The sequence below is a fragment of the Ambystoma mexicanum genome, chromosome 6q (assembly GCF_040938575.1).
Source record: "Ambystoma mexicanum isolate Mex_15411 chromosome 6q, UKY_AmexF1_1, whole genome shotgun sequence".
In the NCBI taxonomy this organism is placed as follows: domain Eukaryota; kingdom Metazoa; phylum Chordata; class Amphibia; order Caudata; family Ambystomatidae; genus Ambystoma; species Ambystoma mexicanum.
Genome location: NC_090937.1, coordinates 795,464,220 through 795,490,361, shown reverse-complemented (window position 1 = coordinate 795,490,361; position 26,142 = coordinate 795,464,220). Strand labels below are relative to the sequence as shown.

At 43.4% G+C, this 26,142-nt stretch overlaps 1 protein-coding gene across 2 annotated transcripts in view; it reads right to left on the bottom strand.

Moving 5' to 3' along the window:
• Positions 1-301: 301 nt before the first annotated feature.
• TDO2 (tryptophan 2,3-dioxygenase) overlaps positions 302-26,142 on the bottom strand; it is a 114,694-nt gene continuing 88,853 nt past the window's right edge. Inside the window, exons 10-12 of one of the 2 annotated variants that reach the window (XM_069630324.1) lie at positions 25,796-25,875; positions 22,077-22,167; positions 302-791 (exon numbers count right to left, since the gene is read on the bottom strand). In XM_069630324.1, the coding sequence (XP_069486425.1) occupies positions 638-791; positions 22,077-22,167; positions 25,796-25,875 (325 nt within the window). In that variant the 3' untranslated portion in view covers positions 302-637. The remainder of the gene's footprint in view (positions 792-22,076; positions 22,168-25,795; positions 25,876-26,142) is intronic. The other variant, XM_069630323.1, reaches the window with a different exon arrangement.

The window sequence follows — 26,142 nt, the reverse complement described above, 5'->3', positions numbered from 1 at the left end:
GATTGATCTCTGTGTAATATGATTTCATGCATTACTTTGGCACAGGTGTGTTGCTCATGACATATCATGCTGAGAGCGATTTAAAGGCACTCTAAAAATAGATTGTTTAAACCAACAGGACACAAAGTAGAACAGAAACACAAAAGACACATTACTACTCTAAAATGTTTTGGGCTCCGTAATGTGTTGATAATTTGTGTTGTTATGCAATGCGACATATTATGAATACGTTTTCAAATTATTACAATAGCTAGCTCAGAGGATAGGTTAGCTTTGCAAGCAAGGAGAGCCATTATGAAAGGTTGCATCATCTTACAATTTTATTTAAAATGAATATCATATTGATTCGTTACTCATTATAATATTGCATTGTTGAATTATTTCAAAACACATTATTAAACTATATATAATTTGTTCTACAGAGGTGAAAAATATACATTTTATTTACAATAGGATTTTAGTGCGTTGCTATTGACTATAAGCCAGTACACGCCTTTATTTTCGATGTAGTTCCAAGCAATATATAATTTTTAAAAAAAATGCATCAGGCTCTCATGACCCCATGTACACATGCACTGTAGTGTGATCCATAGACCAAAAGGTTGAAATAAGTAGGCAAACCACAAATATATGATTTTTAATCAGAATCTTCACTGCTGAAGTAAGAGCTGTCCGAACATTCCGCCGTAAATAGGAATTTATGGATAGAGGGATTCAGTTTCGGAACCCAGTGCCTTGGTACCAAGAATGTTGAGAGGTTAAATAAATCCACAAAGACCTTGTACCTGTCACTGAAAGAAAAAAAATGAAATGTTAGAACCTGGCATGAACAAAACGTAACACTAAGAAGTACAAGGACATATATTGTGCCAACACGATTTTACATTGCCCGTGTTTGGTTGGTGGAAATTTGGCGGGATTTCAAAGCCAGCTGCCTGTCACAGTACAGGTAGGATGGGACAATCTGATTTTCCAAAGGATTGGTTATGTGTAGCTGTCATGTCCTATGTGTATAAAATGCGTTTTGCAGGCTGGTTGGAGGATTTGGAGGCTGGTTGGAGTATTGTGATCAGCAATTATTTTTCTGGTTGCCTCCTGTTGGTAATAATTGTGTGTTTTCAGTTACGAATGTAGCAGCGAAAGTTCAAGCTAGAGTAATTCCGAAAGTGGACATACGTCATGTGATAGTCCATGAGCGAGTTTTTGCTCCGGACTTTGTATGCTGGGATGTATACATTCTTTACAGCAATGAAAAATACAAAACAAACAGTCCCCAGAAAAGATCCCAAAAAAAAATTAGTAAACAGAACAGTGAAGCAGATGTAACATAATGTGGTGCAAATCAAGCATTTTCAACCAACCATTTTGCAAACGGTTTTATTTGGCAAATGAAAATCAAGTATACAGGCATGTGGGGGATATAGGAGCAGGTATGTGTGCATGGCAGAGTGTAGAGGAGTCATTCAAGAAGACAGTAAAAATAGATAGTGGCAGAGGGTAAGAACAAGAAGGCCTCTTATGAAAGAGATTTTGTTGAGGTAACAAAGAGGATTGCAGAATGCTGGGTTATCGAGAGAGGAATGTCGAAGAGCGAGGCAGCATAAAAACTGGCTTGAAAAAAGTGTGAGCCTGCTTCGCCTCGGGTTGCAGCTGTCGACTTTTAAGACTGGCTGGTGTGCCGAAATGTGGGTATTCGTCACTTCTACCCAAGGGGGAGCCATCCCATTTGATGATAGGGAGGTGAGCCTGCTCCACAAGACCATGTCTAGGGATCTGGGCAAGTGGCACCTCAATGGTATGGACTCCCCCTTAGGGGACAAGGACTCCTGTTCCAACGAGGAATTCCCTAGACCAAATACCCAAGCGCATGCTGAAACTTCTAAAAATCACAAGTATGAAATGAGAACATTAAATGAGCACAATTGGAGATATATGCAATCAATACAGCACGTGATGAATACATCTGTTTGGGAAACAGATAAAAAGTAGAAGCAAATGCCATTGGAGGAAGGGCAAAACCCCCAGGTACAGAGGCTTAAAGAGAGGAGTGAGCCCCCGTAAAAAATTGTAACGTGTTGTGAAAAAGACTGTTAAGAGAACCGAATCAGCAAAGAGACAATCCAGTATTAAGAACCCAGGAGAGGGGGTATCATAATTGCCATAACGTCATACGAAACCTAGGGAAGATTAACCCTCAAGAATATAAGAGATATACAAATAAAAACACAAGGGTGAGAAAGTATTCCCGGGAAAAGTGTTATAAAGCTAGCACTAAAGAGAGTAAAAACCCACAAGTATATGGGAAGAGCTACAGAAGCTTATGAAAGAAGTCTGAAGAGACTATCAGGGAAGATATGTTAAAGAAATATAAACACAGACATTTGAGTACAAAAAAAAAATCACAGAATATAATATACAGACTTAAATAGGAAGCCGCTGGAATTAAGTCAAGGAGAGAGACGACCATGAGACGAGAGCCGTTCTTTTGGTACATTTTGAGTTATTCATGTTAGTGGTAGGGTCAGATAGTTAGGTTTGCAACCAAGGATAGTTACTTTTGGACTTCCTGATGACAGACGAGCACCTTTAGTTAATTTAAATAGGCACAGTGATTCCTTTAAGTATGGAAAGACTGTCATTTTACTACATATTCATTACAGAAAGGTAACATGTCCTTCATGATTCGACTCCTCTTGCCTACCCGCCACACTGGCCTATACCTGAATTGGAGATGGGAGCTGAAACCCACATTATTCCAACCAGTGATAAACAGAGGAGAACTTAACCATCGAGTTGAAAAACAATACAAATCACTAGACTCCATCAGTGACACTAGTGAGAGATGTGGACAGACTTTTTGAGATATTTCCCTTGGTTTTGAAAAGACAGGATTGGAATTTGATGGTTTATAGTGAAAGACCGAATTTGAAAAAGTCGCTTTTTTTTATGACGTTTTTTATTCGAAATGGGGGTGCTCCCCCCTAACCCCCCATTTTTTTATTCCCGGACCCACAATAAATATATAATTAAAAAAGAGGGAATTCGACTTTTTTTTTCAAGATTTATTTTTCGAGATTATTGTCATTCGACTTTTTTTTCGAGATTTTGACTCGATACCGAATTTGATACCAAAAAATAGCATTCCGATGTACGTTTTAAGTTGGATTTTGGCTCAACTTTGTGTTCAATCCTTAATAAACTGGAATGTTGCCATGGGTTTTTCTGGAGACCAACAGTGTATAGCTGTATTCGTTCCAACAGGTTCTGATGCTTGACTTTTGGGATGCAGCTCACCTGGGTCTTTGTTCCAGAGGATTGAGCCAGTAAGATCCTGACAGCTCAAGTAGTGATGTGTTATATCTGTATTGACTTAATTGCCAATAAAGTACTCATCTCATACTTTAATTGTATTTGTATTTTGTTTATTTGTATAGCGCGCCTGGCCCAAAGGCATCTGGGCACATATCTTAGGTTCCATAGGGATACGTAATGTTACTGTGACATAAAATACATCAAAGGAAACCGTAAAGCAGCAAAATAGAATGTACATACCGGAATATGCCTAAAGTTAATTACATAAAGCATACTTACAGGATAGTTACATGCAGAATACTTACAAGATAATTACATTGTATTAACACAGAATATACAGTGGGGATACTGGACTCTGGTTGTCTTTACAATAGTGGCAACACGCTGCCCTGTGTTGATTTTCCACAGCAAGAAGCAGTGGGGATCTGCTGTTCAGTAGGGAGTGAGTTTCACCTGACAATACAATCCGCCCTATGTATCACTCCATTGTGCCTCTTGCCCTAGTGAACTCTGCACTTCTTACTGCAATCTGGTGCTGAATCAGATCTTTAAACTTTACTGCTGACTGTGGTTGGGTGGCATCGTAATTAGAGAGGTTCATAAAGGTGTATACTATATTTCAACTTCAATCATTTCTTTTGAGTGTCTTTAGAACAGAACAGTGCAAGCACAGGTATCCTTTTAGTTGTGGAGGTTGTGAGCAGAGCATCTTCATGCTGCAGCAGCATGCGTAGAACAGAGCTAAGCAAGGGCTATAAATGAACATGGTTTAAAGTCTGTGGATTGCACCCACTTGTTGCACATGTCTGCATCGTGGAGTTCCAGCACTGTCCATGTCTCCGTTGGCGCCATGTGACAGCCACCTAGAAAAAGGAGATAACTCTTCTAAGTGTGGCAGCATGCAGCCAGGTGTGTCTGATGAAGCATCATCTTTTGTAAGGAACTACATGAGAGGAAAGGACCTTTCTAAGTGTGGCTACATGCTGCGGTCTTGTAAAGGCCACAGATCAGAGTTTGACAAGAAATGTCCTTTGGTGTAATGGGCCAAGCACTACCCCTCACCCCAAACACACCATCGAAAGGATCAGTCACAAAGCAACAGGAGCAGAAGGTCATGCTCTGTCTATGCCAGGTACTAGATGTGCTTCTGAATTGTAAGGGCAAAAATAGGAATAGATAGCAGGCCATAACTGACCTGCCATAATGAGGCAGGATCCACATAAATTATGGCAATTATGCCAGGTGTCCAAAATTATCTTATTTTGTTCACTTGTTGTATTAGGTTGTTGTGCTCATTGCTGAAGACTAGGGCGAGATATGCACAACAGGTCCAACACTTTTTTTATTTTTTGTACTTTCACCTGGGAATTCTAAAGTTCGATGGGTCCAGTGGAAAAAAAGATTTCTGAATTATGTGAAGGTCATTTATGTTGACCACAAGCTGGCAATTTTAAGGCATTGCCTAAACGATTGCATTTTTGCACTTAGGCATTTTTCCCCATCTTGAAATTGTGGCGACTCTTCTTTAGCACATTAGAGACCAATATATAGCTTGAATCAGCAACAATAAAATAAGAACGGAACACTACCATATAAATCTGGCCCCACACTTGGTGAACGTAGCTTACGAAATGGAGCCTACTATGATCTGTGTGTACACATTAGAGAGGAATGACCATGCTGTAGCCTCCAAGGATGTTCTGAAAGTTGAGGTTAAAAAAAAACATGTTAAAAGAATACATTTCCTAGTGTGTTCTCAGCACGTATTTGGTGTCTTAAGGGTGGTTTGGTCCACAAAATAGAACTGCATTGGAAGGTAACTCAATTGGCTGCGAGGGTGAGGAGTGTTTGTTTTATTATTAAAAGTACCATAAAGAATGAACTGAAAATATAGTGTGATGAGAATATAATAGGAAGAACAAAAGCGATTGAGCGTGTTTCCCGACCGCTAGTGACTTAGAGGGTGTGTTGAGGGTATGACATTAATTCATCAGAGGTTTATTTTCACAGCATTTTTTGCAGAAAATCTTTGCCCGAAAAAATGTATCGGACAATATGTTGGGGGGGGATGGCAAGGGGATAGGGTGGGCTGGGGAACAGGGAATAGATAATATGGGAGGGGATCTTGGGGGGACACCCTCATACACCAACAAAAATTGTTGAGTTTTTTCAAGCAAAACATTTTGAGAAAAAATTCTGTAAAATAACTGGGGATGAATGAACGTGCTGAGAGGTTGAACTATAGCAGCTGAATACATACGTAATAGTTGAAAGTCATCCCCTCCTGAATATAAACAAGTTGTTTTTAATTAGGCTTCTGCAAGTGTTTTACTGAATTGTATCTTGTTTCAACATATCACCAGGTCCGATTTCATTCAGACTCCAAGAAATTGAAAGCGTGTATAAATTATAAAGGGGCGTTTCAATTGAAGAGGATTCCATTTCACTATGTAGTGTTCTTTTGGTGTCCGAGAAGGTAATACAAAAGTTATTAGGTAAATGTAGACATATGCAGTACTTTCAATGTGATATTCTGGTCACAGACGTGGTTCTTTAAGAGCAGGAGCCCAATCCATCATTAATGCCTTTTTGTATAAAAAGAAAATTGCTATGCCATTTTGTGCAAAATCGACAACCTAGATCATATCCGCTACATCCCGATCACCAGAAAAAAAGGCCTAATGGATGCTGTAAAAAGCGTGATGAGCTCCCAAAACAAAGAAAAATGAGGGTCTTTCTTGGGCATGATGGATCAGATGTTTTTCCCAATGTCTACATAAAGGTGCAGATTAGACCTCTCTTTTGCAGTGGTCCAGACTATGAATGCTTGTGGCATAGATCTTGTGCAGTATGGAAAGTATCAATGGGAAGATAGAGGGGTAACAAATGGCTTAAGCTCAATGGGGATAAGACTGAGGTTTGGGTCGTTGGTCCACCTTTGGCTGCATCTTTCTGGACTCCAGCATTCTGGCCATCTTCATTTGGGGCCTTTCTAACTGCGGTTTCAGTAGTTAAGTAGTGACTGTAAGATTTCACCCTCCCTATCAGGCCCACTTTAGTACAGTTTGTCTATCCGGCCATTATAAACTAAAGATTCTTCAGAAGATTCTTCTTTTGTTGCCGGGACAAATGCATGCTCCAGTAGTAGCTTCTTTGGTTTTTGGTACTATGGATTATTGTAACTCCCTCTTTTTAGCGCAGCCAGCATACTTGATCCATCATCTGCAAATCTTGCCGAAATTCTGCAGTGAGAGTTGCTACACAATCGTCATACCCATTCCTAATTCTGGACTGGATTACATCCAGGTTTACTTACATTCCTGGGACCTAGTGAAGGTAATCTTGGGAATAGATTTTAGGACGTAGCCTCCAGAGAATGTAAGGCTAGTACTGAAATCAGCTATATCATTTCAAAACAGTTTAGAGCAGTGGGCACAGGACCCTATGGGCAGGATATGGGCTGTGGAGGGAGCAAGACGAGCGATTTTGGGAACATGGGAGAAGGCCTAATCGCACAACCAGCTGTTGGTGAGGGGGACTTGAGTGCAGTTGGCTAGAGACCTGAGTAGCACCGCCAGGATGCCAGATTTTACACTTGAATCATGCAATGTGGCAGGACTGGCTAGGTTTCTGGAAGCTACAGACCTGTTCATGTTTGTATGTGGGTTCCAGGTAATTGTATTACAGGAACCAAGGGCATGTGCAACAGCTCCATTTCAGGGTTAGAAAACTTTCTTCATTGCTGCTGTAAAGAGGCCCAAGGAAAGACCTTGCAGGGCTTACCCCGAGATGGAACATTATCAGTCAGCCAACCAATTGTATGGACTTACTGCTCCTATTAGTTACAATTGGAGAGGGGAAAGACCTACACTTGTTTAATCTCTACAATAGGCCTACAGGCCTACAGAAAATGGAATTGGTGGAGAAATTACAGGGGAATAACTGATTCCAGGGTATTTGGAAGGTGGGGAAAAATAGTATCATTTTGGCATTGGATTTAAATGTGCAAATTTAACCGCTGGTGGTACTAGAGATACTCTGGGCAGATCAGGATATAGTCTGGGAGATTCCTTTACTAGTGGCAGACCCGCCCACCCAGGAAGGCCCATCTCCAAGCAGCAGATTTGGCTTGTCTTCTTTCTAATTTGAATTTGAGGGCATGTTATGGGCGATTTCAGAACGATCAACCTGCGACCAAAACATTTAGGGGAAATAAGGAAGACTCTCTTAAAGATTACATCCTAATCTCTGGGAACGATTGGGCTTGGGTGAGAGATTTGAAGGGCTGTGCACGAATCAAAAGAGACCATTATCTTCTAACAATTAACATCGTAGGAGACTGGTTAGATTTAATAAATATCCAGGAGCCAACTAACACCCAACCAATTAGTGTATCAGGGCATGCTTGCAAATCAATTAAATGGGATACTTTAATGGACCAGGAAGTCAAGCCTGCTCTATATAGAGCCATCTCGGGCAACTTGGCAGTCATATGTAGAGATAGTATCCCATATCATGAAATTATGAGCAAGTTTGGCAAGTTTAAGAGTAACCTAATTGCCATATAACATTGCCAGCTGCGATATTTAAGAGGAAGATTCTGACACAGGAAAGCTGGTATGACCATTCATGTAGGGAAGCCAAGAAAAGAATCATTCTTTGTGTCCAAGCAGCCCCCGGGATAGATAGAGACAAACTGTGCTCTTTATGAACAGAATATACAAATCTAATCAGAATAAAGAAAAGAGCATTTGTCCAAGATCAAAGGAGGGCTCTCCACAATGGTCTTGAGAGTGGCGATATTATTCTATTCTTGAAGCTGGTCACTGATAGGGATTTGAAGGGAGAGAATTGGTTGCAATATACTATCAGTGCAGTTGACTGGCAACTCCACTATTCAAATTTGTAAAAAAATGTTGTAGAGAACTCGATAGAGTTGCCGAATAGAGAGAAAGCTAGGGAAAGCCCTGCCAACTACCACCCAAACTCGTTTTTGGATGGAGCAGGGAAAATCTTTGGAAGGGTAATCCTCATGGTCGGATTGGCCCATTGGCCACTCTGGCCGGGCCAAAATCATGTGTAGTCCCTGGGGGCCGGTTTCTGGCCACGACTGGGCTAGTTAAAAAAAAATACATTTGAAAGGGAAAAATTTGAAAGCATATTTTTTTTTCTGCCGTTGTCTGTTACGATCACCACAAAACATTCCATCTCGGTGTCCTCTGTCACCTGACAAAATCCTTGTGCCTCAAAGCTTCTGTACAGTGTAGAACTATTTGACCATAGCACATCAAGTGGCCATTGACTTTATTGTGCCACAATGAATGCTTTGTTGTAATGTGTCTATCTTTCCCATCTCCCTGGCATTCTGCTCATGATGTTTGTTTGCATACTCTGAGCACTCGTTACCTCATACAATATGAGGTAACGAGTGCTCAGAGTATGGGATTTCCTGTGAGTGCACTGCTTTCCCTATTTAGCCACCCTCTGAATTCTGAAAGTAGATGCACGCAGGCTTGACATGCGGCCAACTTTGCACCAGACCTGCAGATGAACTGGTCTACTGTTAAATCTCAGTTACCAGTTTAATTGTATCCACTACAGAATAATTGCTCATTTTACTATAGCCGATATGATAACTCAGTGGGTTGAGCGCTCGCTGCTGCTATGTGTGTGTGATCTGCAAGTTGCAGGTTTGAATCCCAGCAAGGCCATCTCAGCCTTTCATCCTTTCATCCTTCTGAGGTCAATAAATGGGTACCAACACAGGTTGGGTGATATTATATGCATATTTGTTCTATATAAAGAGCTTGAAGCGTAAGTGCTAAACAATTCATATTATCATTTGGCCTTGGACGTCTGCTTGCATTCACAGTAATTTGACAAAATGATCTATACACACAGATATTAATGATACTTATGGTGATCCATTCTTGTATGAAATGTATATCACATTAGTTAAATCATAACCATATTTTTCGTACTGTACTTAGGTACAATGCTATTTGATGACATGTCCTGTTTTGTCAAGGGGTTAAAGGTTGTGTTTCTTCGCTTTCCGGGATGTCACTTTTGGGTGGGGTCAAATGATGTCAAGGGTTGTGAGGTGAGGGGTGGGCCACTTTTTCTTGCGTGTGCGAGCCTATTTCTTGTCCCAGTCCGACCCTGGTAATCCTTGGTCATCTACAGGAATGGGTAGATCAAAATTCTGTGACCACCAACCTCCAAGTGGCCTTAGAAAATATCTGGGAATGACTAACCAGTGTTTCATGTTATATCTGGTGACAAAGAAGCATGTGGACTTGCAAAATCACAAACGATAAGCTGCATTTTTAGATCTATGCACCGCCTTCGACTCGGTCTGCAGAGAAACCCTGCGGAAGATCCTGTTACCTCGAAAAGCCCCTGCTCAACTGGTCTTGATAGTCAGACTGTATATAAAAATTCTTTGGCTACTGTACGGTATGGTCCTGGGGAGAGGAGATGTCCTCATTTAAAGTTAATAAAGGGGTTAGACCAGGGAGTGTCCTGGGTCCTCTTATCTTCAACATATATACCCAGGAGGTCATAGATGCCCTGTTGAGAGAATGCCAGGACTGCCCTAAAATCGCAGACAAAAAATATCCTGCACTTTTTTATGCAGATGATATGGTCATCCTTTTTACTACACCCCAAGGCCTGAGAAAATCATTGAATATCTTCACATCCAAGTGCAAAGAGCTAGGCTTTGAGGTAAACATTGAGAAAGCAAAGGTGATGGTCTTTAAACCGCGGTTTGCAAAAAGCAGCACTATGACTATAGAGGTGAATTGTGCTCCCCTACAGCATCTTAGGCTCTTTGTCTAGCTGCAGTCCAGTTCCAGGAGAATGGAGGCTGGAACTCACAGATGAAAACGTCGAGAATAACCCATAGGAAATATAGCAGGGCTATAAGAGCTTTTTATATGCGCCATGACAGTCGATCAGTTTCACCAGCCCTTAATGTCTAAAGAAATCAAGCCCTGCCTGTGGTCCTTTATGGCTCGGCGATATGGTGTCATGCTGCCCCAGGGAAACTTGATTTTTGTGAATAAAATTTTATGAAGAAGCTGCTTATACTTCCAACATGCAGAAAGGGGTACAATAAAGTTATTCCATAACTGGAACGGATACTCATGAGTGGGTTTGGTGCACAAAGCGATTTGCACATTTCCTTTTGACACAAAGGTTACATTATCTACGAATCATAAGCCACTAAAAGTAATGTTTTAAACCCAGTGGTTGGAGAAAGTTTGATGGTGAATCACAAACTTGGCATCATGCATGCACATTCATGAAGTTAATATCAAATATCTACCTGGTCCAAAGAATCATTTTAAACACTGTATCGCGGTTTCCTGCTCCAGGTTATCAACAGCATGTTCAATACCAAGAGCAAGTATACATGATGATTGTAAGTAAATGAGCATAGGATGCACAATGCACTGGTGTGTGGCGTAGTGTGTTATGTCTTGTGTAGCTGGTAGCTAACACGAGTCAGGGTTCACATGAATACTAGGCTTTCTGGGATGAAAGTAATGTTTAGAGAAGTCTTTACCATCAACTAGGGAAGGCTGTTGCGCCTGCAGTGATCAGTGTGTGTTTAGTAAGCTTGCCAGGTGAAGGTCATGAGGGGTCCACCAACGCAAAGCAAATATTGTGGAATGATTGTTATATTTGGATGGGTACATTAAATACCAATTGATCAAATGTTCTTCATGCACCGACTTAGACAAGAGCTACATATTGGAAATGCAAATGTTGACTCCCATACCGTGTCCCCAGGTAGAATGGTTAGCGTTAGCTCTTGGTGTTCTGATACAAGTTACCATGGGTCATAGATGTGGGAGACTTTTCCTGCACACGGTTGATTTGTATTCCACATGATTTGATTGCAAGGTGTTGCGCAAGATCACATTTCAAGAGGTGACAACATTCTTAAGCAGGGTATTTGGGAAAGCAGGAATGGCTGCAAATGTTATTACTAATAATGGGCACAGTAAACTGGCAGAGGCATGCAGCTGAGCTGGAAATACTCGAATTTAGCATACATTGGCAGCTGTTTACTGACCAGGACATTAATGCAAGATGCTTGGATGGCTAACATGGATTTACCATACCGCAAGTCCCCTGTAATGGAAAGGGTAGCATTTTTACATTTCTCACAACATAGGACCACAGAAGTGTCTTTCGAATTGTTTACAGGGAGTAATGCCAGAAATGATGTCCTGTGTGGCTGAGTCAAAATGGATGTGTGACCGTGCATGTGTAGAATATGCAAGATAGAGTACAACAGAATAGGCTATATCTACATAAGCTTATGATAAGCTGCAGCCTATCCCTGAAGGGATATTGTGGTTACAAAAGTTAACAATGGTTCGATTGGGGAAGCCCAACTGGGTGCTGTGACAAAGTGCCCACCCTTTTCCTGCTGATTTGGAATTGGGTGACCTGGTGGGCATGGTGCTACAACCTTCTATATGATGCAGTTCAAAGGGGTTTAGTAGGAAGGATCCTCTGTTCTACTGAAGCACCACCTTTGAGCTTGGCAGAGACTTGTCACAAGGGTAGCATAGTCGCAAGCAGAAGAGATACCTATGGGACCCCATTTCACAGACCCAAGACTCATTAGTGTGATCCTCTAATGAGAGCTTGCGATCCCAGAGTAAAACCAACAGATTCCCCCGCAAGCTTCATTCAATGATTCATTACTGCACAGTGTCAGGAGATAGCACGTGCTTGGCCTGCCGTATGCTCCTTCACTGTGGTTGTAGACACTGACGATCCAAGAATGCAGAGTGCCAGGAAAAGACCTAAGCCTGCACACTGAAAGGTGTTTGGGGCAGAAACCGAAGCCAACAAGACACACTGCCCAGGCAGATGCATACGCCAATCACTGGTCAATGGGCTGGTCCACAAACACATGAAAACAATGGGTGTAAGATCTAACCAAGGGTTCGCGTTGGTAGAGTATGAAAGATATGTAGAGAAACTGGATAGTCTTCGAGTTTGAAGGCCGCCATGGCAGGAGAACACAAAGTAGAAGAGATAGCTATGGATGTCGTTGGAGGAGAAGAGAAGGGTTACTGAGATAGCTGAGTAGGGAGGAGAGCCAGAGGAACAGAGCAGAGAGGGAGCATAGGAGCAAACAGGGAGATAATATTAGAGGAAGGTAGTGGCCCTGAAGTTGGTGAAGTGAGATACCATTAGGATTGGGAGGGAATGGACCAAAGATTTGTGGAGTGGAATACACACACGTTTGAAGTGAGAGATACCCATAGGATTGGAGTGGTTTTATGGACCTACGGCTGAAGGGAAATATGCCACAGAGATTGGGACGAGAGAAGACACACAATTGGGAAAGAGTGGTACCACTAGGATTGGAGAAAGACAACCTGGACCTTGGTACAGGAGACAACTCAGAGGCTCCAGAGAAATACCCCAAAAGTTGAGGAGAGAGATCCCCCAGAGAGTGGGGAGAGAGACACTAAAAAGTGGAAAGAGAGATAATCCAGTAAGTAAAGAAAGATCTCATGTTGACGAAGGAAGCGTGACATGGGTTGGGGTGGAACAAGTGGAGGTGAACCCCAGAAAGAGGATGAGAAGGTAGCTAAAGTGGGCGAATTGGGGAGTTGTCCTCTGAGGAATGGAGGAAGAAACCCCATGTTGGAGGCAGTGAACAAGGAGAGGGAAGGTAGAGAGGATGACCTCAATAGGAGAAGCCCTGTAGAGGTTATGGAGGAAAAGAAAATAGCAGCGATTACTGGAAGAGAAGATTAGGAGAGAAGCCCAGGCTGGCAGGGACCAGGGAGGAACTATCCTGACAATGTACTCAACCCCTCCCAGACCAGTGGTGATGGGAGGAGGTATAAATAAAGTGCAAAGGGTTGAGATGTCTAGAGTTAAAAACAAGGAACAAAGAATTAAGCAGAGGAAAAAATAACAGGACCATGAGGGGAGACTAGCAGGGAGCCCCAAGGTGAGTAGCCAAAAGAGGAGGCCAGGGAGGTGCCAATGAAAACCAGAAGCAGAGGTTGAGGTCCCTCCTTTGGACATGCCAGCCAACCTAGCCAACCTACCAGGCAACCAAAGAAGAGGACCGGCTCATTGACTGCTCTCCTCTGGAGCTAGTGAGGAAGTACCACATCAAGAGGATTTGTGAACAGGAGTACAAACACTAACTTAGACTATGAAAGGAAAGCCATCCCGAGTGGACTGTCAGGCTGTGAGACCTGAGCATTGTGAATGTGGAGTTCTTCAGAGAAGGGCTTATTAACTGCTTGTTTTAACCAGGCGTGTGTCTGGGTGGAACACTTTTCTTTTGAGGGTTTGTAATACAAACATTTAAAACCATTTTCTTAGCTAAATGTCTCATTGATTCTCACGTGCCTTTTTGACCGTACCCAAAGGAATACCATTTGTTTATGATCAGGTTAAGGTGGTGAGAGCGGATGATCACACAGTGGAAACAGAATTTGGTTATGTGCAGAACAAGAATCAGTAAAATGTACTTGGTCTGTACAATGTTCTCACATATAACGTTATATTATTCTAGAAGTTTGTGGTGTGGGATTGCTGTAATGCAGTCTTCCTTGGGTTCTGATCTGGATGTTTCTATCAGTTGCATCCTGGCACCGGAAGGGCTACGGTAGTATTGCTGTATTGCCTTAATATACAATAAAGTACACATCTCACATTGTATCTGGACTGTGGGTATCCTCACAACCTGTGGCGACTAGCTGAAGGTTGTGAGGTTGGCATCATGGAAGGAGACACATGGCCTCATTACAAGTTTGGTGGTCTGGAAATAACGGTGCCGGTAACAACGTACCGGCATCCTTCCCGGACCGCCAAACTAAGATTCTGCCAGTATGAGCACAGAACTCCCAGCAGGCCTGACCTGTCGGGAATTTAGTCCCCTGCCAGTAGTGTTTTCACTGAAGCACAGACACCATAAGCAACTGTGGCAATGCTTCAGTGGCCCCATTCCAGTTGTCAGTCCAGAAAAAGGAGACACCCCTCAATCATGAGGCAATGTACTTTTTTGGCCGAAGACCAACTGCCTCATGTGTTTAGTATTAGAAATATATAGCCATACACTTGACTAAAGTGCAACCATTTTGAAGTGACTGAAATCGCCATTTTGTTTTCTAACGTTTGCCTTTTGCTTTCTGTTAAAACTGCTTTGCTGAAAATGTATTCTGCTCCACTAGCACATTATTGTTCATGCATAACGTAAGGCTGCGAGAGACTTGTTGAAACATAACGCAGCAACCCAGACAGAAATGCCCGGTCTCCTCCCTCACAAGTCCTTGGAAGTAAGCAGCGAGGCATTTTAATCAGTACACAGGTGCCAGCTAGTCTCGTTAATACAGTAGAAATGTTAGAAGCGAACATTAAATGGCTTGAATTATGCTCTTCTTTGTGGCCCTGCTTTCCTGAGCCCTGTAGAGCCCTGGAGAGCAAGTTGACCCCCAGTACACGAATAGAAATTAGGAGATAGCGAGGGCTGGAATGCCTCTCTGCCCTGCACGCAGCTTGCTTGCAGAGAACAGAAGCAGTGTGTTCATATAACAAAGAATTGTGTCTGCAGGCTCATGAAATTGCAAACTGTTGCTAAATAAATCTCTGAAGGTGTCATATTCGTCACAATTGTCAATCATTGAACCCAGTTCAAAGGAAATACATTATGGGCGGTATTGAATGTGTCACCACTGATTGTAAGATGCTTGCTTTGTATATATGTAACTATTGTACGATTCTCACTCTTGCGTCCCCCGGGCTCTGGAAACACACGTCGCGGGGCGTGGGCCCAGTTGGCCAACTGAGACTATTTGCTTTGCAATAAACCCTAGCGTTTGGGAATACAACCTCGTGTCTGGCGTATCAGTTTGTGTGTGGTGATTGTGCCTTGTTTCCATACGTGAGGGTCCCTCAGGGGCCCCTTCACAGTGGAGTCCTTTAGGTCCTTTAGGATTCCACTGGAAGGGAGATTTACCATTCCGCCACCTGCCATAATATGGCGGTGGCACCGGGATGTCAGTGTGACAGGGTTGCCGGTAACCCACCGCCTACCGATGGGTTTTACCAGCAACCCCATAATGAGGGCCGCAGACAGCAGATTCAATGTTCCGAAAAAACCTTTATTAACTTAAATGTCAGGATGGTCTAAGGCCCAACTTGCCTTATGCTAAGGTGGGATTTCCCTACCTAATGAAACTAATGAAACTAAGGATAGTCTGTCTCAGTAAGTTCAACTTAAAAGTCTGTCTGTGTCCAAAACCTATGCTTGCCTCACAACTAACATCACAACAATGTGCAGGGATGTGAACAATACATTAAACAATGTTCCAAAAATAAGGTTTGGGGCTATTTCTGAGCTATTTCCAGCTCATGCTTATTCTCCAGCTATTCCCAAATATGAACAAGTTCACCACAGTGTTCAAATTACCTTCTCTTGGGTTTAAGGTAATATCGTTCCACACTTTTTTAAATGTCAGGATGTCCTGCCCCAAGTTCAATACAGTTCAATACAGTTTATTGGCAGCAAATCTCAGGGCTCCCTTCCCATGTTCAATATCAAAAGATATCACAAAAGGAAGTATCTTGAAGCTCAGTTCCAACAATTCTTCACAGCTCAGGGTTCCTTTCCCCAAACCTTATATGCATCATTAGTAGTTTTTGCTTGTTAGCATATAGGGGTTCTCTGGTCTTGGGGCAGTTGTCGGACAACACGGTCCTCCCATTACATTTCTTTCATTCGGATCGGTATTCAAAAGTACTTGCTTTCATTTGAATCAGCATTCATTAAAGTTCACAGGTCTGACATGCACATCTGCTGTCCTGGCGGCCCTCTGCCTATGTTGACTCACTGGTTGGTGCTTATGACGCTACAGCAAGGCTTCAGGGTGCCTCTCTCTTTCTATCTCGTACGGCGCTTCACTCTGTCTCCACAGCAGCTCTCTGCGGCTTCACCCCTGCCATCGATGCATCTCTCGCAGCTTGGGCCTCACTCTGAAGCTTTGCCTGGTTTCGCCAGCTGCCTTTCCATAGTCTGCCACAGGCCTCGAGCTTCCTTCAGCCTTGTATCCCGCTGCATATGCTCTGCATCTAACAGGGGTTCTCAAGCGCTCCATCTAACACGTCCCCTTCTAGGAGAGGTCTGCACTCCTCCAACCGTCCGTAGATCTACTTTTCCAGCTGACTACATTTTCCCCGTTCTTGCTGCTTTTAATCCTCCCACCAGGTTGATTGGTACAAAAAAGACAAGACGACTTACTGCCGGTTTCCTCTTCCTCTCAGTACCTAACTGGTGTGTGTACATGTGTGAGTCAATAAAAAGCAGATGTATTACTCTGGTTTGTCTCTCCCTTGTCCAAGTACATAACTGGTGCCCATTTTGATATGATTTATGGTATGATTTACTTCTTTACAAAATATTAATTTGAAAACACTGTGCCAAGGCCATCAGCCTTCCACAGGAAAGGTGCAGAATCCACCTCAAGGTAATTCATCCACTACACAGCACTGGTAATGCTTCAATCTAACAAAATGGTCATAGTAGCAGTGCCTAACTTCAATCGGAACCGCCAAAGAGGATCATTCTTCTCCTTTCTCTCAACTAAACTCTGGAATTCTTTGCTCAGATCCATACACAAGACCACCTAGCCTTCGGAAAGTCCCTGAAAACTGGGTTTTCACCTGACACAAGCATGAGACTAGCACAAAACCAGCAAACAGCAGACCACTCACGACAACATCAACTAGATTATAGATACTTCCTCTACTTGGTTAAACTTGCCAGAAGCCTACACACTTAGTAACAACAAAGGACTAAGGGAGATTGGACTTTTTCTTATCAATCCCTCCATGACCTTAAATAAAATTCAACCAAACCTATTGTGAACATACAACAGCCCAGAAAACAATGTAGGTAATTCCGAGTATGGCGGTAGGGGGTTTACGGCACCGGTAAAGATGCCGGTGCCGTTAACCCCCTACCGCCACATTCCGAGGTCCCTTAGCGGGTCCCACCAGGAACGGCTGGTCTGACCAGTCGTCCTTAGCGGGACCCGTTAAGGGACCATAGAGCTAATAACGGGCCCGCTGTTTGCGGGCCCGTTATTAGCTCCTTCCCCATTCCCATTGAGCCCTATGGGGGCTCAAGTGGGAATGGGGAATGGTTTTCAGAATGGGGACCTACCAGGTCCTCCAAGGTCAGATTGACCCAGTAAGTCCCCATTCTGTCTACCCGGACACGGGTTTGAAGGCAGCCATGGTGCTAATAGCACCATGGCTACCTCCAAACTCGTAATGACCCCCAATGTGTCTCCTGAGAGGTAAGCACGATCAGACTCATTCAGGTCTACATCTGCATGCTTTTCTCTAAATTAGAACAGCAAGAACCCTCACCAGTCTACAACTCAATACATTAACACTTGACAACCAATTCTGACCCCAATGACCCCTTCTCACCTCACCATACCATCTTTCCTTCTACCCTACTCCATCCTCACCTTACACTACTAACACAAACAACCCAGGCCAACAACAGCAATCTGCCTACAAATGCACAACACTGAACACTACTGCTCGCTCTCTAGCTCTATCACCTCAGACCCACACCAGTGGCTAACTAGGTGATCACACCACTGATCTCTATTGATCAATCTTGGGCTCTCCCATCTGGATGAAACACATACCCAAGAGTTTGTGGCCACTACCCACCTAGAAGCACACCAACCCTCAAGAGACAGGCAAGTTCTGCCTGCAAGCATTCAAAAAATATGATTCACATCTTGCTTTACCTATTTCCCACTTATATCACCATCCCGCCTTTCTTGAAGAGCCACAGGCAGCTAGACCGTCAAAATGGAACGAATGCACTATACAAGACCACATTGCATATTTTTACATTGCATTTTGCATTCTCCATATGTTAACGTGATGCTCATTCTTAAAGCCCCTGTCTGAGGGCAAGTGGCGTACCGAGTGGGGGTTGGGGGCAGCTTCCCTCCCCTCCCACTGGCTCTTTCAGAGCCAGACCAGGACATTTGGCAGTAGGGTGCCGAACGGGAAAGGTGTACCGCTGGCAGGACAATGAGGGTGCCAAGCAAAGTGTTCCTGCTCAGCACCGTCAGTGTCCTTGCACAGAGCATTACAATGGGAGCCCTTAGACATTGATGGGAGGAAGGGGGGACTATTATCAAGGACGTCTGTCCCTTTACAAATAAATGTGAATGGGGAGATCAGAATTGAAAAGGGTGCTTAATGCTGCATGCTTTCTGAAATAATGACTATGGGCCTCATTATAACCCTGGCGCTCCCGTAATGAAGGGGGCTGGTACGGAACCAGATGTCTTTTCCGGGTCACGTGAGGGGAAGAAGGAGGTAATAACCGGCCATTCCTAATGTGCCCATTGTTACCTCCCTCCCCATTCCCATTGAGCTCTATGGGTGCTCAAATGGGAATGGGGAATGGTTCCTGCAAGGAGGAATTACCGGGTCCTCCTATGTCGGAATGACCCGGTAAGTCCCCATTGCAGGAACCCGGTAATGAAGCCAGGTTTGGAGGCAGCCATGGTGCTAAAAGCACCATGGCTGCCTCCAAACTCGTAATGAGGCCCTATGGCTTTAAAACTCAAAGGCCCTCATTACAAGTCAGGCGGTGGACCATGGTGCTAATAGCACCATGGTCCATGCCGGATTCCGCCATGGTGGATGGCGGAATTACCGCCCCATTCCAAGGTGAGTGGGGCGGTAATTCCCCATTCACCATTTGCCCTTCCCCATTCCCATTTTTGCCCCATAGGGCATAATGGGGATGGGGAAGGCGCTAATTACGGCACCGTAAATTACGGTGCCTTAATTAGCACCAACGTCGCTTAGCGCCTTGGACTTTAACGCCTGCAAAAAGCAGGCGTTAAAGTGTGAATCAGGCGTTAAGGGTTTAACGGCGCCGAAGCTCTTTACGGCGCCGTTAACCCCTTAACGCCTGACTTGTAATGAGGGCCAAAGGGCCTCATTACGAGGTTGGATGTAGCCATGGCGCTATTAGCACCATGGCTGCCTCCAAACTCGTTCCGATTCCGCCCTGGTGAATGGAGGAATTACCGGTCCATTCCAAGTTTGGCGGGACCTTTAATTCCCCATTCACCAGGGCCATTCCTCATTCCCATTTGAGCCCCCATAGGGCTCAATGGGAATGGGGAAGGCGCTAATAACAGTACCGCAAATTGCGGTACCTTTATTAGCTCTAGAGTCCCTTTGCGGGTCCAGTCCTTAACACCTGAAAAAACCAGGCGTTAAGGAAGGACCCGCAAAGGGAACTCGTGGTAGGGCACTAAGGGATTACCGGCACCGGTGCCCTTACCGGTGCCGGTAATCCCTTACCGCCCACCTCGTAATGAGGCCCAAAGACTTGTTTATTATGTAATGTGGTTTGCTTCCAAGGCATTGCTATAATAAAGTATTATTTAAGCCTATATCAACTTAAATCTGAGAAGATGGCCCTCATTACAACACCAGCGCTAAACCATGGCACTATTAGCACCATGGTTGGTGCCGGTGTTGTAACGGGTCCGCCATGGTTCAATGGGGAATTACCACCCCATTCCAAGGTTGACGGGGGTGGTAATTCCCCATTGAACCATGGCCCTTCCCATTCCCATTTTCGCCCCATAGGGCTCTATGGGAATGGGGAAGGCGCTAGGTACGGTACCTCAAATTGCGGTACCGTAATTAGCACCAAGGTCCCTTTGCGGGTCCCTACTTCAACGGCTGGTGTAGACCAGCCGGTAAGGTCGGGTCCCGCAAAGGGACCTCGTAATCAGGCGCTAATGGGTTAACGACGCCGCAGCCTTTTACGGCGCCGTTAACCCATTAGCGCCAGGGTCGTAATGAGGCCCGATGTGTTCAGTTGCTTAAATTGTCCACATCCCCGTTTCACCATTCATCCAAAGTGTGTGATCCTGCAAAAACCATTTAGTTGCACTGGCCCTCATTCCGAGGTTGGTGCTAGCCATGGCGCTATTAGCGGTATGGGGACTTACCGGTCCATTCTGCCCTTTGCGGGACTGGTAAATCCCCATTTTTAAAGCCATTCCCCATTCCCATTTGAGCCCCCATAGGGCTCAAGGGGAAGGGGGAAGGTGGCAATAACGGTGCCGCAAATTTGCGTACCGTTATTGACCCCGGTATTCCATTGCGGGTCCTGTCCTTAACGCCTGCTAAAACCAGGCATTAAGGGAAGGACCCGCAAAGGGACCTCGGAATAGGGCGCAAAGGGATTACCGGCATCGATGTCATTACCGGTGCCCGGTATCCCTTTGCGCCCGGGTCGTAATGACCCCCTCTGTGTCCTATCTGCAGCTCTGTAAGTGATTCACTTCATAGCCTATGTTAATATATCATGTTGGTATAAAAAAAAAAGCCTAATGACTATAGAGTTTATAGAGTTGCTCCATATATAATAATAGTGAAATTTAGTTTTTTTGCACCACTAAGTTATTTGCCACTTGGCTTACTTATGGCAACTTATTATAAAGCCACATCTATAGTGCCTCCAGGTATCAACGACTGATAATGTTCCTTGCAATGTCCTTTTCTGTGAAGTCACTTCTGTTGGTGCAATCTATATGCACATCTGGAGGTGTGCGTGCATTTCCTGAATCTGTATGTTATGTTGTGTCCATTTTGTAACACTTGCATCTGACAGAGTTGACTACAAAAGTAACTGTCCAGACTTAAGTGGGCAATGCTATTTATCTAACTAAATAGTACGATATGTCTTCGTCCTGTTTGACACTTACATGCTAAACAGAGATGCCAGCCTTGTGCTGTTGATTCCTCAATGTGTTGCAGAGGTGGTGCTGTAGAGTAAAAAACATTGTAACATACTCCCCAAATTTCCAGTCCCAGGGAGCAACTCTAGTTTGGTATCGATAACATTTGCAACCGTGCAAGTGCAAAAAGCACTACAGTAAACATTGCCGTAGTGCAAAACACATTCTTTCATTGCACTTTTGCACCAGGAAAATGTTTGCCCAAGTCACATAGCTTTCTCTTGATGAAGAATAAATCCAATGAAAGAATGTGTGTTTTGAAATAGGACAATGTTGGCCCTGGTGCTAATTGCACTTGCACTGATTCAAGGTTTCTGTAATATGCAGCCCCCCCCCTTGTTCTAGCTCTCGTGGACTTCTCTATTTCTAAAGGTACCTTGACTGGATAAATACATTAAGGACTACGTGTAGCACCCACAACGTGTGCTCTCAACCCCACTCTCTAAACGTTACCTGACACTCTAGAACGATAGAGATACTTGGGGTAAATTGCTTTTAGATATGAATAGAGGTTTTTATCAGCTTATTCAGGGGATCCCAGAATTAGGCAGTGATTGGAAGACTAAGCATGTACGAATGCTCAGTGGATGCAGTTTCTAAGAGTTTGGTCAGCTTCCAGGAAATCCCACGTGTATAGGAGCATATGCAAAAGAAAGACACATTTCTAGAGCTATCAAACTGCCAAAGGTGCTGTGAAATTGCGCTATGGGTGCTATATATTTATATAGGAACCAAGAACAAATTAAACCAAAGCAGATGGCAAATAATGAGAAGTTTGAGTCGTCTTAGTAATGCTCAGTAGTTGCTGAAGATGAATTTAGTATACACGGTATTTCTCTCATCTACTTTTTAAGAATATTGTATATGCATGCAAGTGTTAAACTGTCACTTTCTATCAATCCTTACCTCACTGTAGAGCGTAAATAATGGTAACCAGATGAGCCCCCAGTGCCTGCCTTGCTTCCAATCATTCGATGCACCATACACACATGGTTATCTAGAGGAACCGGAAATACAGAGGTAGGTAGATTATTCTTGGGTACAGTTGAAAATGTCAGAAGAAAAAATTGAATAGAATAGTGCATGGCGATAATGGATTGGTCAAAGAGTTTAGACAATCATAATAGCACTGTTAATTGTCAGACTAAACACATGCAAGTACATGTCTTTCTAACTATGTTAAATACGTAAAAAGGTGAATCACATTTGCATTATTATCACATGGAGTTCATTACTGACCAGCTCTCGACCAATCAGAAATCTTGGAATTCAGTCATTAACTATTGATATTGGCAGCATTGCGAACATTCTGATTTCAGAAGCAGGCAGGGAAATAACAGAAAATATGTTTCTGCATTACTGAAAGAGCAATGTACTTTCCAAGCAGTATTTCTTTCAGTGCATCTTCAATGTAATTTAATGAACCAGAGTGAAATCCAAAACTTGAAGCAATACTTTGACTTTCTAATAAACAAACCATACAGAAGCCATCCAGGTTTGCAAGATACAAGTTTACATTAAACTTAAACGCGTTCAGTTTCACCAAGTGTACTACGGTGGGTTATTATTGCCCAATAATGACTCCTCCTTTGGCATTTAGGACTTGATGAGGGGGCATAGCTCATGGGCAACGTGTTTGTCTTAGAAACAGCATGTTGAAGTTCAAAACAAGTTCGAATCACGATCTGCAGTAATATGTATATCAATGACAGCTGATATTGCCCAAAAATCCAAAACCGCAGATTGTTGGATAGATTGGCAATTTCAACTCCCAGATAAACAATAATATTTTGTGTGGGCTAAATGTAGTCTGTTTTTGGTTTCCAAGCTGTTTTCCTTTTAAATGGTGCAAATGTAGCACAAAGGGACTCATTACACGGTAGGCGGTAAATCATGGTGCTATTAGCACCATTGTTGCCGCCGGTACCATACCGGTACCACTATGGAGGAAAGGGGAATTACCACCCCATTCCAAGGTTGGCGGGGCGATAATTCCCCCTTCCTCCATGGCCCTTCCCCATTCCCATTTTTGCCCCATAGGGCTCAATGGGAATGGGGAAGGCGCTAAGTACGGTACCGCAAATTGCGGTACCGTAATTGGCACCATTGTCCCTTTGCGGGTCCCAACTTTAACGGCTGGTCTACACCAGCCGTTAAGGTCGGGTCCCGCGAAGGGACCTCGTAGTAAGGTGGTAAGGGTTTACCGGTACCGGTGCCCTTACCGGTACCGGTAAACCCTTACCACCTACCGTGTAATGAGGCCCAAAGTATTTTAAGAAAATCAAAATGTTATCCTGTGTTTTAAAATACTTTCTTTAGAAAGTCTACAGTTTGGTTGTGCACTTTTGGTCACATCGTCCAAATGTATATACAGCTAGAGGATTATACGAGTGGGGTTTTGTGTAAGGCGGGGCATGGGATGGGTCTCACCCCCCATAATATGCTTACCAAACAGCAGACTTTCAAAAACAAGTCTTTAGAAACACATATGGGCCTCATTACACGGTATGCGGTAACCATGGCGCTATTAGCGCCATGGTTGCCGCCGGTATTTTACCGTGTCCGCCTTGGTGGATGGCGGAATTACCACCCTACTCCAAGGTGAGCGGGGGTGGTAATTCCCCATTCACCAAGGCACTTCCCCATTCCCATTTTTGCCCCCAGAGGGCTCAATGGGAATGGGGAAGGAGCTAATTACGGTACCGCAATTTGCGGTACCGTAATTAGCACCAAGGTCCCTTTGCGGGCCCGTTCCTTAACGGCTGGTAAAACCAGCCGTTGAGGTCGGGTCCCGCAAAGGGACCTCGTAGTAAGGCGGTAAGGGTTTACCGGTACCGGTGCTCTTACCGGTACCGGTAAACCCTTACCACATTCCGTGTAATGAGGCCCATAGAAACCTTTAAAAAGAGGCTAAAATTGTGCCATTTATTACAAACTTGCCTTTTGGAAGTTGCAGCTGCTCACCTTCCCAATGTAAAATCACCCATACTAAAAGGGCCAGGGACAGTGCCGTTCATAATGGTTTTGTCCTCGTTCAATCAGAATTAAGTGGCTGTCAGCAGATAATGCTGTCTGCACCATAATTAACCGGGACGGTGCGTTTATGAAATAAACGGCATTCATGTATTTTTACCTATATGGAAATTAGGTGTCAATTTAAAGCACGTAATATTCACGCATGAAGAGAAAAGTGCTGAACAATCAGTCATCTAAACATGTTTAGACTGCCTCTTAACCCCTTAAGTGCTAGGCTATTATGCAAGTCTATGCAAAAATGACGAGCATACTCGTATCATAATAACCACTGGGATATCATATGTGTAATGCAATCAATGTCTAGTTGTTGTCAAATTCATTGAATTCAAAACGTATCAAAGTAAGTGCCTTGTTCTGAAAACCTCGTCAGCATGTTGTGCCGTAGGGTATTTCTGTTAAATGTGCGCTGCAACTGTATTGTTCTCTAATCCAATGTTGATATATGTATTTTGAGTAATCTTCCAATGACGTGTGTTCATTTTATATATTGAATGTATGTCTACATGTTAAATGGTACATTTTGACAGTAAACCAGAAGGGGCTGACAACATGGAACGTAGACAAAATGGAATTTGCTATTTCCCTTGAGCAGGAAAAAGGCATTTCTTCCCTTATGGGCCTCTGAATACTCACACATTTTAACTTTTATTATTATGATTATGATTAGGATTATTATTAATTTGTGATAAAACACAAACCATAGCGCTGAGCCAAAGAGACGCATCACATTATGCCACTTCTACAATGCCAAATGTGTGCTCACTACAGCTGTGGGTGTGCAGTCTGCAGGGGTGGATGGGAGATGTCTGAGTGTGTATGTGGGATTTATAAAGCGGAAATCTAGCTGGCAAGCATCAGAGCTTTGTACACTGGGGGTGCACTCAGGGGGGTACAGGTGAGTGTGCTTGGGTAGCAGAGGAGGTTAGATTGTGGTGAAAATGACTCGACGGGAGGAGAATTAGGGTTGAGTTGACGTTGAGGGATCAGAGATTAGGCAGGTTTCTCTAAAGAGTATGGTCTTCAAATCCTTACTGCATTGCAAAAAGAGAGGGCTAGTTTTATCTACAGGGGTAACGTGTTCCCTATGTTCATCCTTCTGGCAGTTATTTGTTTCCAGTCTGTATGATGCTGCACCGGCCTCCAGAGACGGTGAGGTTATCATGCAGGCAGAGTGGTGTGTTGGTTGTGACTGCTTTGAAGGTGAAGCCGGCTGCCTTGAACATGATACATGCTCGATAAAAGTAGCCAGTGCAGCTGCTTGACAATGGAGCAGATGTGGTCAAATATTCTTAGTCCAGTGCCCAGGTGCCATGCTGCTTAGAGCGTCTTTATTCTAAATTTAGCAAGTGTGTGGACAATCACATGCTGCTGATTGCTTGAGTTATTCGTAACATCATATAGCATTAGCTATTCTATGTAAGCTACTAACCATAGTTAGAATTTACAGAAATGATAGATTCGCCGGTCATCTTTACAGCACATTGTTGAATTTAATGTTATAAAATTAGGGTGACCAAGGATACAGGCCGGCAATACAAAATTTGTGATGAACAGAAACATTTAATGAGCTAAGAAGATTGGAAACTTACACCTCCATTTGGTCATGAGAATGTCGATGTCCATAAGAGAAGTTAAAAGCTGAAATGGCACCTGAAAGCGCGGCTCCTCCCTGCAAACAGCATCCAAAAGAGAATCTCCATCAAAATTCTTACATTTAAATTCAAAATTCTTATATTCAAGTATTGCTGTGATTCAGCTTAATTATATCATGGAAATACATCAACCTATAGGTTACCTATATGTTTAATGATGTGGCTCTCTTATGCATACTCTAGTTAAATGGATTCAGTAAATATCCTGTCCCTTCATGATTCATTATAAACACTGAAAGAATATGGAGCATCATTATTGTGGAAGGAAAAACCCTAATAAAAAT